Source organism: Scyliorhinus torazame, chromosome 6 (genome assembly GCF_047496885.1).
Source record: "Scyliorhinus torazame isolate Kashiwa2021f chromosome 6, sScyTor2.1, whole genome shotgun sequence".
In the NCBI taxonomy this organism is placed as follows: Eukaryota; Metazoa; Chordata; class Chondrichthyes; order Carcharhiniformes; family Scyliorhinidae; genus Scyliorhinus; species Scyliorhinus torazame.
In genome coordinates this window covers 111,662,134-111,677,535 of record NC_092712.1, presented here as the reverse complement: position 1 = coordinate 111,677,535, position 15,402 = coordinate 111,662,134, and the positions used below count along the sequence as shown (strand labels likewise).

General features: G+C 45.6%; 1 protein-coding gene across 2 annotated transcripts in view; it reads right to left on the bottom strand.

Moving 5' to 3' along the window:
* Window positions 1-15,402, bottom strand: part of LOC140424957 (pituitary tumor-transforming gene 1 protein-interacting protein-like) — a 115,850-nt gene that overhangs the window by 89,937 nt on the left and 10,511 nt on the right. For both annotated transcript variants that reach the window (XM_072508680.1, XM_072508681.1), the window contains exon 3: window positions 3,504-3,612. In XM_072508680.1, the coding sequence (XP_072364781.1) occupies window positions 3,504-3,612 (109 nt within the window). The remainder of the gene's footprint in view (window positions 1-3,503; window positions 3,613-15,402) is intronic.

The following is a 15,402-nucleotide window of genomic DNA, read 5'->3' as shown; positions in this document are numbered from 1 at the left end:
TGCAATGTACAGTGTAGGCCAGTAAAAGACTAGGTTACCCTCCTTATTCGGCTGAATACAGGATATCGTATCACTCGGGTTCTTGAGGAGGTAGTGCATGGGCAAAATTCCAAGCATTCCACAGAAAATTGTGGAATGAGCCAGATCCATGTTTTAACTGTCAATATTTGACTATGGTTAATCAGTGAAGAAAGCATAACCTCTAGAATATAAACTAATGATCTGCGTCTACCAGTCTCCGAACAAAGATACCGACAGAGATACAAACTTTGAAAGAATAGTGCATGTTTCCCCCATCTGAGATAATTGTCGCAGCTGAGGGCCTGGGTAGGCTTGTTGCCAGAATGTTATATCCGGCAGGTTGCTTGTCTTTTGCAGCTGGTAAAATCAGCCATTCCAAATTTCTGTGCTCAAGCAGTCATTCCCATCAGTCATAACAGCTTCCTGGAGCATGAAAAATGTTAACTGACTGATTGAAGTGACTGAAAAAGAGAAGCAGGACACCCTCCCCAGGCTTTGTGTGAAGGGAAGAATAGAAGAGAGACAAGGGAGGAAAGGAGAGACAAAGTGTGGGAGGGGTGGGGTGTGTCCAGAAAGGGGCGAAGAAATAGTTTGGTGGGGGGTGGGGGGGATAGGAAAGGAAAATGGTAGAAGGGAAGCCAGTCACTAAGTTAGATAGACATATGATGCTGCAAACATATCCTGATATGAACTGGCTATTTGCAACTCTTAACACCAGCAGATAGAGTAGTCTTGGTACCTAATAATCTGGTCTTGATGCTTAGCTGAAATGGCAGTGCCTAAACAACTCCACCATGAAGCTTCTTCCAGCTTTAACTTAATGCACATCTTCAAAATCCTAATCGAGTTATTGAATATTACATCAAGGCTCAAGTTCAACTTACACATTACCTGAAGTACATATATAATCAAATGTAGTTGAAATGACACTACTTGCTCATGTGCTGGAAGAAGTGGGGCAAGATGGTGGCATCTTATAACTCTCGGGAAATCCCAAAGCCCAGATTTCCCACATATTGTGGAGTTTTAACACCTCTGAGTGCAGACTTTGGCCTTGGCATGTTCCCTGGGTCAAACATGCCTCCTGGTTAGGTATGGAGCACTCGTGAATATACTGTAGGATCAGAGATATCCTACCCCGACCCCAGGCAGGGTCTTGATCCCATCCTGGGGGTAGTAAGCTTAGAGGAGCAGAAGGGAATTCTTCCTCTGCATGGCCAAAAAGAGTACTCCAAAGACACCTTCGCCCTGAGGCTGTCCTCACCTCACTGCAGCTTTCAGATTTTCTGAGGCATGGGAAACCCAGCTGGCCACAGTAAAACTGCAACAGTTAAATCAGGGCTTCTAGCTTCATTAATAAAAAAACCAACTGCCTCCTGGGAAGGGATTGGCTGTCTGCTCCTTGTACCATCTCAATAAAGCTCAGCTGGAGCTGGCTTCCTCTCGAGATCGGAGCTTTTGGCCATGTATCCACCAACCCACACCCAATCCTACCTGCGCACCCGTGTTAAAATTCCCCTCCTATAATTCCAGATCTGAAGGAAGGATACATCATCGTACTGACAAGATATTTATTAATAAATTAATACTAGTATTGGGAACACTGTAGATGGGTAGTTAAGTAACTGGACTAGTAGCAAAAATGCCTGGATTAATCCAGAGAGTTCCATTGCAGTTGATTCCACTCCCACATCAAGTTAGTTCTCGGAAGAGGCCTATATGTATCCACTACAAAGGATAAAAGTGCTACTCTGAAAGCATCCTCATCACATGGGCTTGAATGACTCAAGAAGGCAACCCACCACCTTCACATGGCAGCTGGAATGGGCAGCAAATGCTAACCTTGCTAATGGTATCCATATTCAGGCAACAAATACAAAGTTAAAAACTGCAACCCTAGTTGAAATAAAAACCCTTATCCAAAACTTGGATCCTGCTAACCACAAAAAGCAGGACAATTACTGTCCCATTAGTCTTATCTCGATCATCATCAAAGTAGCAGAGAGGGGTCATCGACAGTCGTACCAAATGACACTTATTCAGCAATAACTTAGATGGCTGGGATTTTTGGGAGATCAATCAACTCAGTGCCAGGGTATCACTACAGAAGTTCCTCAGGGTACTTTCCTGGACGCAACTATCTTTAGCTGCTTCATCAATGACCCTCCCCCCATCATAAAGTCAAAAGTGGGGATGTTTGCTGATGATGGCTCAATGTTCAATACCATTTGCAACTCTTCAGAAACAGGAATAGGGCAATATTTTGGTTTGGACTGATAAGTGCTCATCATTGTAGGAGTTTCTCAAATCATTCAACCACCTCCCCATGACATTCAATGCCATTACTATTGTTCAATCCTCTCACTAACAACATCCTGGGAATTACTATTGACCAGAAATGGAACTGAACTAACCATATCAACAATTTGGCTACAAGAGCAGGTCAAAGGTTGGGAACTCTGTGGCAGGTAACACAGCAGCTGACTCCCCAAAGCCTGTCCATCATCGACAAGGAGGGTGGTGGAATACTCTCCACTTGCCTGGATGAGTGCAGCGCCAACAATCCTCATAAAGCTTAACACCATTCAGGATAAAGCAGCCCACTTGATTGGAACCCCATCCCCTCCACCACTGATGCGCACAGGCAATGGTGCACCATCTACAATGTAGAAACTAAGGCTCCTTCATCAACACTTACCAAACCCACAATCTCTATGGGAACACTACCCATTTCCCCGCCAAGCCAGTCACCAGCCTGACTTGGAGCTATACATCTCCGTTCCTTTACTGTCGCTGGGTCAAAATCCTGCAACTCATGGTGAGGCAGTGGCGTAGTGGTATTATCGCTGGATTAGTAATCCAGAAACCCAGGGTAATAATGCCCAGGGGACCAGCGTTTGAATCCCAGCATGGCAGATGATAAAATTTGAATTCAATAAAAAATCTGGAATGAAAAGTCTGATGATAACCATGAAACCATTGTCAATTGTCGTAAAAACCCATCTGGTTCACTAATGTCCTTTAGGGAAGGAAATCTGTTGCCGTACCTGGTCTGGCCTCCATGAGAGTCCAGATCCACAGCAATGCGGTTGACTCTTAAATGCTCTCAGGGATTGGCAATAAATGCTGGCCTAGCCAGCGACGCCCACATCCCACAAATTAATTTTAAAAGACTCCCTTCCTAGGTTTAAGTCGTTGGTTCACCAGCATCTTCTCAAGGACAATTCCGCGATAGGCAATAATGCTGGCCTAGCCAGCAACATGCATGTGAATTAATAACTTAAAAAATTCTAATTGCTATCCCGACAAGTTTGATTATACTTCAGATGGTGTTGTTAGAAACTAGAACAATCATTACATTTAACCCAGGGCCCATAACAGGTCTGCAATCTCAATTTACGCTTTTAAAAAGGAATTGCGTTCATTCTAAAGTCTTACCAAGTATTCACACATTAAGTGCAAAATGAATGTTAAGTTCTTACCCCAGCAAACTCCCCAACGAGCTTGGCGTAAAGGGCATGTTGAATTATGAGGAACTATACTTTCAACAGGATATTTCATACAACGTTTGCCAACAAAGCACCAGAGACACTGAAAAACAAGAGTTCAAGATGTGTTCAAACTGTCCAAAATGCTCACAATAATAACTCAGAAACATGCAGAATTGAGCACGATCTACATGTTATCTCCACTCATATAATAAGCCTTAGACCTGTGCTTCAAATTCAAAACCACATACTCAAAATCATCGGTTTTTAATTTAAATATGTAAAGTATATTTAAAATCATATGATCCACTTTTTATATTTAAAAAACTTCCATGTGAGATCAGAAATCAGCATTGCACAGCTGAAAAATTAGTTTCAGAATTTGTGCAACACTTCATTTATTGTTAAAAAAAATGTTTGCAACAGTATAGAATTATAAACAATAGAGAGCTATAACTTGAAACTATGACTAAATACATCACCTGTATCCTAGGATGCACTCAAATGTTATTCATATTTCACTCTCTTGAACTGCAGAGTGTTAAGATTTCATAAGAGTTTATTCTGTGAAGAATGAATGAAAAATTCCAACCAGTTGTCCTACTGAAATCAATAGATATAATTTCTCAGGGATGTCCAAAATGTGATCCCACATCCTGCCGAAAGCCTAGACTATCCAGTCTTATTTGCACTTGCGTTTATTTACTGCCTGGCTCGTCATGCTTGCGTTTGTGGGGCTTTTAGGTTAGTAAAGGGCTGATTTAAGTACTCGAAACCATAAGACATAGGAGCATAATTAGGCCACTGGGCCCATTGAGTCTACTCTGCCATTCAATCATGGCAGATAGTTTTCTCATCCCCATTCTCCTACCTTCTCCCCATAACCCCTTATTACATTATGTACCTCAATGGAAACATGGGCTTAAAGCTTTACATGCAGTCCCTGATATTCCATGATATGCTCTGCTATAGCCCACAAAAACAACTTGCAATTATATAGTACCTCAAACACAGTAAAGCATCCCACAGGATATCAAACAAAATCTGACACCAAGCCACTTAAGGAGATAAGACAGGTGACCAAAAGCTTGGTCAAAGATATAGATTTTAAAATAGTTTCTTAACAGAAGAGAAATTTAAGAGGGGAAAGTTCAGATCAGAGGGCTAGGCAGCTGAAAATACAGCTGTCAATGGTGGAGTAATGAAAATCAGGCACAAGTGAGATGTCAGAATCTGTGGTACGCAGGTGTCTCGAAGATTGTCGGCTGGATGAAGTGAAAGAAATAGGGAGATGTGTGGAGGGACTTGAAACAAAGAAAAAACACTAACTCTGTTCTAGTTCATCTGAAGACTAGACAATATGTGTTCTTCTATAAAATGCAATAGAATGCATCAAACCTAGTTTCTTTCAAATCTGAACACCTAAAAACAGAGATATCTCAAGTTATTTAAAGATCCTAACTGGAGTGAGCTTAGGTAGCACTAATAAGATGCCCAGAAAATGCAAATCCGCAGACCAAAACATTTCCAAATTCATTCACATTGCTACTAATTTTGTACGCTTCCAATTGTCGAACAGATTTGAGGTGCTCACAACCTGTGTGGATGAAAGCAGGGTCTGAAAGGTGGATGAGCTTGGTATAGGAGGCCATTCAAGTGAGGTGAGCAAACAGGATTGTGTTAGTCCGGGACAATATAGTGAGGGGGTTTAACACCATTCTTTGCAGCAAAGGGTGCAAGTGCAGACATTCAAGAATAGAAAGCTAGGTAAAGGTGGCGGGGTAGCAACATTAATTAAGGATGGCATTGGTGTAATAGTTAGAGATGAACTCGGTTCAGGAGATCAGGATGTAGAATTGATTTGGTTGGAGAGAACAATCAGGAAATAAGTCACCAGTGGGAATGGTCTGCAGAGGCCCCCTAACAGTAAACACAATGTAGGACAAAGCATACAAGAAATATTGTGGGTTTGTGACAAAGGGATGGCAATAATCATGGATGATTTTAATCTACATATAAACTGAAAAAAATCAGATTGGCAGTAATAGGCTGGATGAGCAGTTCATCGACTTCTCTGAAGATAACTTCTTAGAGCTTCTTGGACTTGGTATTATGTAATGTGACAGGATTAATTAATTACCTCAGGTAGCAGTAACCATATGATGATTGAATTTTATATCCAGTTTGAAAAGGATAAAAACAGTATTCTCACCTTAAATAAGGGCACCTATGTGGGAATGAAAGCTGAGCTAGCTGGTGAACTGGGATACGAAGCTAGATGAATAGAGCAGTGGTAGACTTTTAAGGGGATAATACAGACCAAGTATAGTTCTACGATAAAGAATACTTCTAACTGGTGGACCCACCATCCGTGGTTAACGAACATATATAAGGAAAGTATCAAACTTAAGGAAAAAGCATATACCCTCGCAAAGATGAGTGGCAGGTCAGATGATTGGTCAGAATATAAAGAATGGCAGAGAATGAATAAAAGGATAATCAGGAGAAAGAAATTAAAATATGCGAGGAAGCTAGCTAGAAATATAAAAACAGAAAGCGAGAGTTTCTGCAGGTATTTAAAAAGGAAGAGAGTAAGTAGCAAAAGCGTTTTGGTTCTCTAAAGTGTGACAATGGGGGGTTAATCGTGGACAAGGAGGAAATGGCAGATAAGATAAATAAATCTTTTGCTTTTGTTTCACTATAGGTCACAAAAACATTCCAGTAATAACTGTAGATCAAGAAGGAGGGAGAGATGGGGGGGCTTGGGGAAGTTACAATGGCTAGGAAGCATATTGAGCAAACTGATGGGAGTTGTGGGCTGACAAGTTTCTGGGTCCTGATGGGCTTCATCTTAGCATTTTATAAGAGGTGGTTACTGTGGTAGTAGATTCGTTGGGTATTAATTTTCCAAAGTTTGGGGTGGCACATGACACAGCTGCCTACGGTGCTGAGGACCCGGCTTCAAATCCCGGCCCTGGGTCACTGTCTGTGTGGAGTTTGCATATTCGCCCCGTGTCTGCGTGGGTTTCACCCCCACAATCCAAAGATGTGCAGGGTAGGTGGATTGACCATGCTAAATTGCCCCTTAATTGGAAAAAAATAAAATAATTGGGTACTCTAAATTTATAAAAAGAAAAAAAAATGTTTTCCAAAATTTGCTAGATTCTGCAAAGGTTTCATCAGGCTGGTAAGTAGCAAATGTGATCCCTCCATTCGAGAAGGGAGGGAGGCAGAAAACAAGAAACTATAGCCCAGTTAACTTGATTTCAAGTTTGACATTTAAGATGCTTGATTTGATCATTAAGCAGTTAAGGCTTGGCACTTAGAAAAGCTCAAGGTAATCAGGAAGAGACAGCATAGTTTTGTGAAAGGGGAATCATGTTTAACCAATTTAGTTGAATTCTTCTTTTAAATAAATTTAGAGCACCCAAATATTTTTTTTCCAATTAAGGGGCAATTTAGCGTGGCTAATCTATCTAGCCTGCACATCTTTGGGTTGTGGGGGTAAGACCCACACAAACATGGAGAGAATGTGCAAACTCCACCCAAACCATGACCCAGGGCCCAGATTCGAAGCCGGGTCCTCAGACGGTGAGGTAGCAGTGCTAACCTTTGCACAACTGTGCCGCCCTTTAGTGGAATTCTTTGAAGGAGTATCATGCACTGTGGATAAAAGGGACCCTGTAAACATACTGTACTTGGATTTCCAGATTGCATTTGATAAGGTGCCTCATCAAAGGTTATTATTGAAAACAATAGCTCATGGTGTAGGGGGTCACATATCAGTATGGATAGATTACCTGTCTGTGTCTGGCACAAAAGAGAGTATGCATTAAGAGTGCTTTTCCGGACTTCCGGTTGCGGCGATGACCAGCTAAGCTGCACGTTTCGGCGGCTCCAACTCAAACGGACCTTCGGGCTCTTTTAAGAGCCCCAACGGGGAATTTTTTCGGGACGAAACCCGGTGTGGGGTGAGACAACAGGGAGTCCCCCCCCAACGAAAAAGAAAAATATCGGCGGTGGCGGCCAGATCGTGAAGAATCCTCGAGGACAGGGGCAGAAGAAAAAAGGAGCAAGATGGCGGCGGAGAGAGCCCAGGCGACATGGGGGCCAGACCAAGACGAATTTTTGAGACGGTGTGTGGAGCTGCTTAAGGAGGAGGTGCTGGCCCCGATGCTACAGGCAATTGTGGGGCTTAAGGAGGCACAAAAGACCCAGGAGATGGAGCTCCGCGTGGTGGAGCAGAAGGTGACGGACAACGAAGACGCGATCCTGGGCCTGGCGGTCAAAACGCAGACACACGAGGCGCTCCACAAAAAGTGCATTGAAAGGATTGAAGTCCTAGAAAACAGATCACGGAGAAAGAACCTTCGGATCCTGGGTCTCCCCGAGGGAGTGGAAGGAGCGGACGGCGGGGCTTACGTGAGCACGATGCTTCGCTCGCTAATGGGAGCTGAGGCCCCCTCGGGCCAGTTGGAAGTGGAAGGGGCTCATCGGGTCCCTGCGAGGAGACCAAAGGCGGGAGAACCACCTAGGGCGACGATCGTGCGATTTCATCGCTTCAATGACAGAGAGGTGGTTCTGAGATGGGCCAAAAAGGTACGAAGTAGTAGATGGGAGAATGCAGTGGTACGGGTGTACCAGGATTGGAGTGCGGAGGTGGCGAGAAGGAGGGAGAGTTTTAATCGAGCCAAGAGGTGCTACACAAGAAGGTGCAGTTCGGGGTGCTGCAGCCGGCGCGACTGTGGGTCACGCACCAGGAGAGGCATCACTACTTCGAAACGGCGGAAGCAGCATGGACCTTCACTAAAAACGAGAAATTGGATCAGAACTGAGGGACTGATGTTAGAGGGGAAATGACAATGCCGATGTATATAGAGATGTAAATTGGGGGGGGACACTAAGAAATGTGGGCGCCGGTGGGGGGGAAGAAGAGACATAGGCGGGGGATGGGGAATGGGAGTGGGGCGGCAGAGGGAGCTGCGCCACAAGGGGCGGGACAACTATAGAGAACACGGGGCTTACTGTTCTTGTTCCCGCGCCAGAAAGATGATGGCGGGAAGATAGGCGCAAGGTAGATGGGAGTTCCCCACACGGGGGGGGGTCAAGGAGAGAGCGGGAGAAGCCGGGGTCAGTTGAAGTCAGCTGACTTTCGGAAGCAATATGGGGGAGCAATCATGCTAGACCTGCAGAAATCAAAGAGGAACTGGTAAAAGAAAGGGTGGTCGGGGTTGAAATGCGCCGCCTGGGGAACGGGTGTGCGCGCGGAACCGGGACGTGGGACTGGCCTAGAGAGGGTGATGGCTAGTCGACACGGGAAGGGGGCAGGTAGCCCCCCAGTTCGGCTGATCACGTGGAACGTGAGGCGCCTAAATGGGCCGATTAAAAGGGCCCGAGTGTTCGCGCACTTGAAAGGACTGAGGGCAGACGTGGCTATGCTTCAGGAGACGCACCTGAAGGTGGCGGACCAAGTTAGGTTAAGGAAAGGATGGGTGGGACAGGTGTTCCACTCAGGGCTGGATGCAAAGAACAGAGGGGTGGCCATACTGGTGGGGAAACGGGTGTCATTCGAAGCTAGGAACATTGTAGCAGACAGCGGAGGCAGATATGTGATGGTGAGTGGCAGACTGGAGGGAATGGAGGTCGTGTTGGTTAACATATATGCCCCGAATTGGGATGATGCGGGATTTATGAAGCGGATGCTGGGACGTATCCCGGACCTGGAGGTAGGAAACCTGATAATGGGGGGGGAGACTTCAACACCGTGTTGGACCCAGGGTTAGATAGATCTAGATCTAGGACCGGAAGAAGGCCGGCAGCGGCCAAGGTGCTTAGGGGGTTTATGGACCAAATGGGGGGAGTGGATCCGTGGCGATTTGTTAGGCCGAAGGCCAAAGAGTTCTCCTTCTTCTCCCATGTTCACAAGGTGTATTCCCGGATAGATTTCTTTGTTTTGGGAAGGTCACTGATCTCGAGGGTGGAAGGAACTGAGTATTCAGCCATAGCTGTTTCAGATCATGCCCCACACTGGGTGGACCTGGAACTAGGAGAGGAGAGGGAGCAGCGTTCACTCTGGCGACTGGATGTGGGATTACTGGCGGATGAGGGAGTCTGCGGAAGGGTGCGGGGATGTATCGAAAGATACCTGGAGGCCAATGACGACGGAGAGGTCCGAGTGGGAGTAGTACGGGAAGCACTAAAGGCGGTGGTCAGAGGAGAGCTGATCTCCATCAGGGCCCACAAGGGGAAAATAGAGGCCAAGGAAAGGGAAAGACTACTGGGGGAGATTTTGAGGGTAGATAAAGAATACGCGGAGACCCCGGAGGAAGGACTATACAGGGAGAGGCGACGACTCCAGACGGAGTTCGACCTGTTGACCACAAGGAGGGCGGAGGCACAGTGGAGGAAGGCACAGGGGATGAGATATGAATATGGGGAAAAGGCGAGTCGCCTGTTGGCCCATCAGCTGCGAAAGAGGACAGCGGCGAGGGAGTTAGGGGGAATTAGGGATGAAAAGGGAGCTACGGTGCGGAGAGCAGGGAAGATAAACGAGGTGTTTAAGACCTTTTACGAGAGTCTTTATAGGTCCAAACCCCCGGAGGGAAAAGAGGAGATGCAGCAGTTTTTGGACCAATTAAGGTTCCCGAGGGTGGAGGAGCAGGAGGTGGAAGGCCTGGGGGCGCCGATTGGGGTGGACGAGGTTACCAAGGGGCTGGGGAACATGCAGGCAGGGAAGGCCCCGGGACCAGATGGGTTCCCCGTGGAATTTTATAGAAAATATGTGGACTTGTTGGCCCCGCTGCTGGTAAGGACCTTTAACGAGGTCCTTACCAATTGTTTGGGTTTTTGGAGGGGGAGAGGGGGCGGGGGGGGGGGGGGGGTATTACTTCTTGTTATTTAGTTAGTTTACCATGTTAGTTACACAATGTTATATTGCAGTTATTATGTTACTTGTATTTTTATTTCTTTGATTTGTAAGGGAAAAACCTGTGTTTGAAAACTTTAATAAAATATATATTTTTTTTAAAAAGTGCTTTTCCGATTGGTAAATTGTTTGGGTTTTTGGAGGGGGGGGGGGGAGGGGGCGGGGGGGGGGGGGGGGGGAGTATTACTTCTTGTTATTTAGTTAGTTTACCATGTTAGTTACACAATGTTATATTGCAGTTATTATGTTACTTGTATTGTTATTTCTTTGATTTGTAAGGGAAAAAACTGTGTTTGAAAACTTTAATAAAATATATATTTTTTTAAAAAGTGCTTTTCCGATTGGTAAATTGTTTGGGTTTTTGGAGGGGGGGAGGGGCCGGGGGCGGGGGGGGGGGTATTACTTCTTGTTATTTAGTTAGTTTACCATGTTAGTTACACAATGTTATATTGCAGTTATTATGTTACTTGTATTTTTATTTCTTTGATTTGTAAGGGAAAAAACTGTGTTTGAAAACTTTAATAAAATATATATTTTTTTTTAAAAGTGCTTTTCCGATTGGCAGAATGCGAGGAGTGGAGTCACTCGGGCCCAACGCATCACACAAGCTTGCCACCCTCCCATTGATTCTGTGTACACCTCCCGCTGCGTCAGGAAGGCAGATAGCATTATCAGAGACCCTTCCCACCCAGGCTTTGCCTTCTTCCAGACCCTTCCATCAGGCAGAAGGTACAGAAGTCTGAAGACTCGCACATCCAGACATTGGAACAGCTTCTTCCCCAAAGCTACTAGACTCAACGACTCTCCCTCAGACTGATCTGTTCCCTGTAAGAACACTATTCACAACGCCCTACGCTGCTCTTGCTCATGTATTTGCTTTGTTTGGCTTGTTCCGCACTGTAGCCAATCACTGTTTGTCGATGTACCATTGGTCAATGTACTCTGTTGATTATTCTTTTTTGTCTACTATGTACGTACTGCATACGTTCCCTTGGCCGCAGAAAAATACTTTTCACTGTACTTCGGTACATGTGACAATAAATCAAATCAAATCCTGTGTTGGAGCCTCAACCTTTTATAATTATATCTATGACTTGGATGAAGGGAGCGAAGGCAAGGTTGGTAAATTTGCAGATGACACAAAGTTAGGTATGTTGTGGAGGAGGTTGCAGATAGGTTCAGTGAGTAGGCAGAAATCTGGCAGATGGAGTATAACATGGGAAAATATGAAGTTGTTCACTTTGGCAGGAAGAACAATAATGCAGAGTATTACTTAAATGGAGAATGACTGCAGAATTCTGAGGTACACAAGGATTTTGGTTTTCTAGTGCATTAGTCACAAAAAGTTAGTATATACAGGTACAGCAAGTAATTCAGACTAATGAAATGCGATCCTGGGACTTCTGGTGGTGGCATGTAGGAGGTCATGCACTAGGTAGCTCCTACCAGGGTATCTTTTTTTGGTCTTTTTTGCCGAGTTTCCAGGGTTTTTTTTGGACACTCTTCCCATGCGAAAGTAGCGGGGTCCTAGTGTGGATGTATACCAAAAAAGGCTACAACTGGCAAGTCCGCAGGTGGAAATTCTTCAACCGACTAGGAGGCTTCGTGTTGAGCCTCAGCGGGGAAGATGGCCGTGGCGGTTGTGGCCATCCCGATCACGGCAGATAGGCTAACTAGGGTACTGGCTACTGAATTTTAAAAGCAATTTGAAACGCATTTTGTGAGGCAATGGAGAGTGATGTTCGATACTGTCAGTAAATCAATTGAAGAAGTGCTGGGCCCTGTCCAATTGGAGATGACTCCAAAAGCTGTGAAAGAGCATGGCAAGTTGTTGCAGGGGGTGGAGGCGGCTTTATCGAGGCACAGCAACAAAATTACCTCACTGGAGGCTGGGATCTCGGTGACGGCAGAGAAGAATAAGAACCTGAGGGCGAAGGTGGATGACCTGGAAAAATCGGTCGAGGAGACAAAACCTCAGGGTCATGGGGTTGTCTGAGGGTATCGAGGGCCCGAATCCAACTGCGCACTTTTCTCAGATATTCAGTAAGGTGGTGGGAGAGAGTGTATTGGCATCCCCTCCAGAATTGGACAGGTCCCAGTGAACATTCCGGCAGAAGCCACAGGCGAATGAGCCACCACGAGCACTTCGAGTCAAGGTTTTGCAGCTTCCAGGGAGGAGTGGGTCCTGAAGTGGGCCAAGGAGAATCATTATCTGTTATGCGAAGGAAACAGGAGACGCATCTGCAGATGAGGGACCAGCCCAGATTGCGGAACGGGTGGGTGAGCCAGGTCTTTCACAGTAGAGCTCAGGGGGGGTGCAATTTTAATCAATAAAAGGGTTCGTTTTTCAGCGGACAAGATTGTGGCGGACCCATACCGTGGGTATGTGATGGTTGCAAGGTCTTTGGCAGGTATGTTGGTGGTATTAGTTAATGTATATGCCTCAAACTGGGATGTCACAACATTTATTAGAATGCTGCTGGTGTCCATTCCGGATTTGGATACACACCAACTGATTTTCGGAAGTGGTTTAAATTGTGTGCTAGATCCAAAGCAGAGCCGTTCTAGGCCGAAATCGTTGGCGCTCTCGGGGCGGCGAAAACGTTGTTAGTGTTTATGGAGCAGGTGAGGAGGGGGTGATGCAGATCTGTGGAGGTTTATGCACCTGTTTAAGGAATTTGCGTTTATCCCACCAGTACATAAGGCGTATTTCACGATTGTCTTTTTTCCAGTGGGTAGGTCTCGCCTCCCTTGGGTGAGGAAGGCAGAATACTTAGCCATTGTGATCTCAGCCCCACATCTGGTGGATTTGGTTCTGGAATTGGGCTCTGCTCAGCAACCACCATAGAGTTTAGGTGTAGGGTTGTTGACGGATTTGGGGTTCCATGGGCGCATGTCCAAGGCCATTGGCGAGTATGTAGAATTCAATTGGAATGATTCTGTCGTGCCCTGCATGCTTTGGGAAGCCTCGAAACCAAGCAGTGATTAGAGGAGAGATTATATCGCATAAGGTGCATATGGAGAGGGAGATAAGGGTGGAACAGCAGAGTTTGGTGGATGATATCTTGGGAGATGGACCCTACCCTGGAGCTCCTGACAAGCATGAAATAGCTGCAGACTGTTTGATCTGTCGTCTACTGAGAAAGCGGTTAGACAGTTGCGGTGTTTGAGGGGAGGATCTTTTATGAGTATGCAGAGAAGGCCAGCGTCTGTTAGCTCATCAGTTGAGGCAGCAGGTGGCCTCCCGGGAGATTATTCAGGTTAGGGATTAGATTGGTACTTTGGTTTCAGACCCATATTAAGATGTTTGCAGATCAGTTGGTGCCGTTACTGGTAGATATGTTTAACCATTCTCTGTCCCGGGGATTCCTGCCTGCTACACTTTTGCAGGCCTAATTCACGACTGTTGAAAAAGGATAAGGACCCAACAGACTATCTCGCTGTTAAAAGTGGAAGCCAAGATACTAGCTACGGTGTTGGCAATAAAGCTAGAGCCCTGCGGTGATTATGGAGGATGACATAGGCTTTTTCAAGGGCCCGCAATTGTCAGCCAATATTCAGAGGCTGTTGAATGTTATTCTCTCCTCGTCCGAGGAGCCCGAGCTGGAGGTGATTGTGTCTTTAGATGCCGAGAAGGCATTTGGCAGGGTGGAATGCAGGTACCTTTTTGAAAGTTCTGGAGAGGTTCGGTCTAGGGCCAAAATTGATTTCATGTCTACAGTTGTCGTCTAGGGCCCCCTTGCTCGTGTGCGTACCAATTCCCTGAGTTCGGATACTTCCATTGAATAGAGGGACTACAGGGGTGTCCGATGTTTCCCCTCCTATTTGTGTTAGCGATTGAGCCCTTTGCCTTAGCTTTGAAGGCTTCGGGTAAGTGGAAGGGGATAAAGAGGGGAGGAGTGAAGTACAGAGTGTCCCTATATGCTGACGATCTGCTATGTTATGGACCCGGTGCCCACCATGGGTGATATAATGGATCTAGAGGACCTTTGCTTTATTTTCAGGTTACAAGTTGAATCGGAAAACGAGCCAATGTTGTCCGGTTAACCCCCCAGGGAGGGAAGCCAACTTGGTGGTGTTGTCATTTCGCTTGACCAGCTGCAGCTTCAGGTATCTGAGAGTCCAGGTGGCCCATGATTGGGCACGGTTGCATAAATTGAACTTCACAGGTCTGGTGGACAAGGTTAAGTCCGATCTGCAAAAGTGTGACAACCTTCCCCTGTCAGACAGAGTCCAGTCTATTAAAATTAATATTCTTCCGAGGTTTTTATTTCAATGTCTTCCTATCTTTCTCCCGAAATCTTTTTTGTGAGGGTTAATAAGCTGATCTCACCCTCATATGGGCAGGCAAATCTCTAAAGATCCATAGGGTAGTTCTTGAAAGTGAGAAGCAGTCGGGAGGCCGAGGATTGTCGAATTTGCTTTATTATTATTTGACAGCTAATGCTGATAAGGTGCCAGGGTGGCGCAGCGACCCAGGTTCTGTATGGAGGCAGATAAGAGGCGAGGTACTGTAGAAGATCTAGTCTGGGTGCATTGTTGACGGCCTCGCTTCCGTTTTCTCTGGCTAGGTACTCCTGGAATATGGGTTTAGTTGTAAAACATTTATTGTAAAATGGAAAATCTCAAAAATACTTTTTGAAAAAGAAATGCTATCCTTTATTATGAAGAATTGAACACAAAAGTAAGGATGTTATGCTTCAGTTATACAAGGCATTGGTGAAACCACATCTTGAATACTATGTGCAGTTTCGGTCTCCCTATTTAAGGATGTGAATGCATTGGAGGCGATTCGGAGTTTTACAGGATTTATATCTGGAATGAGCGGGTTGTCTTCCAAAGGAAAGTTGGACAGATTGGGCTTGTTTCCACTGGGGTTTAGAAGAGTGAGCGGCGAGTCGATTGAAGCATACAGGATCCTGAGTGGTCTTAACAAAGTAAGAAGTCTTACAACACCAGGTTAAAGTC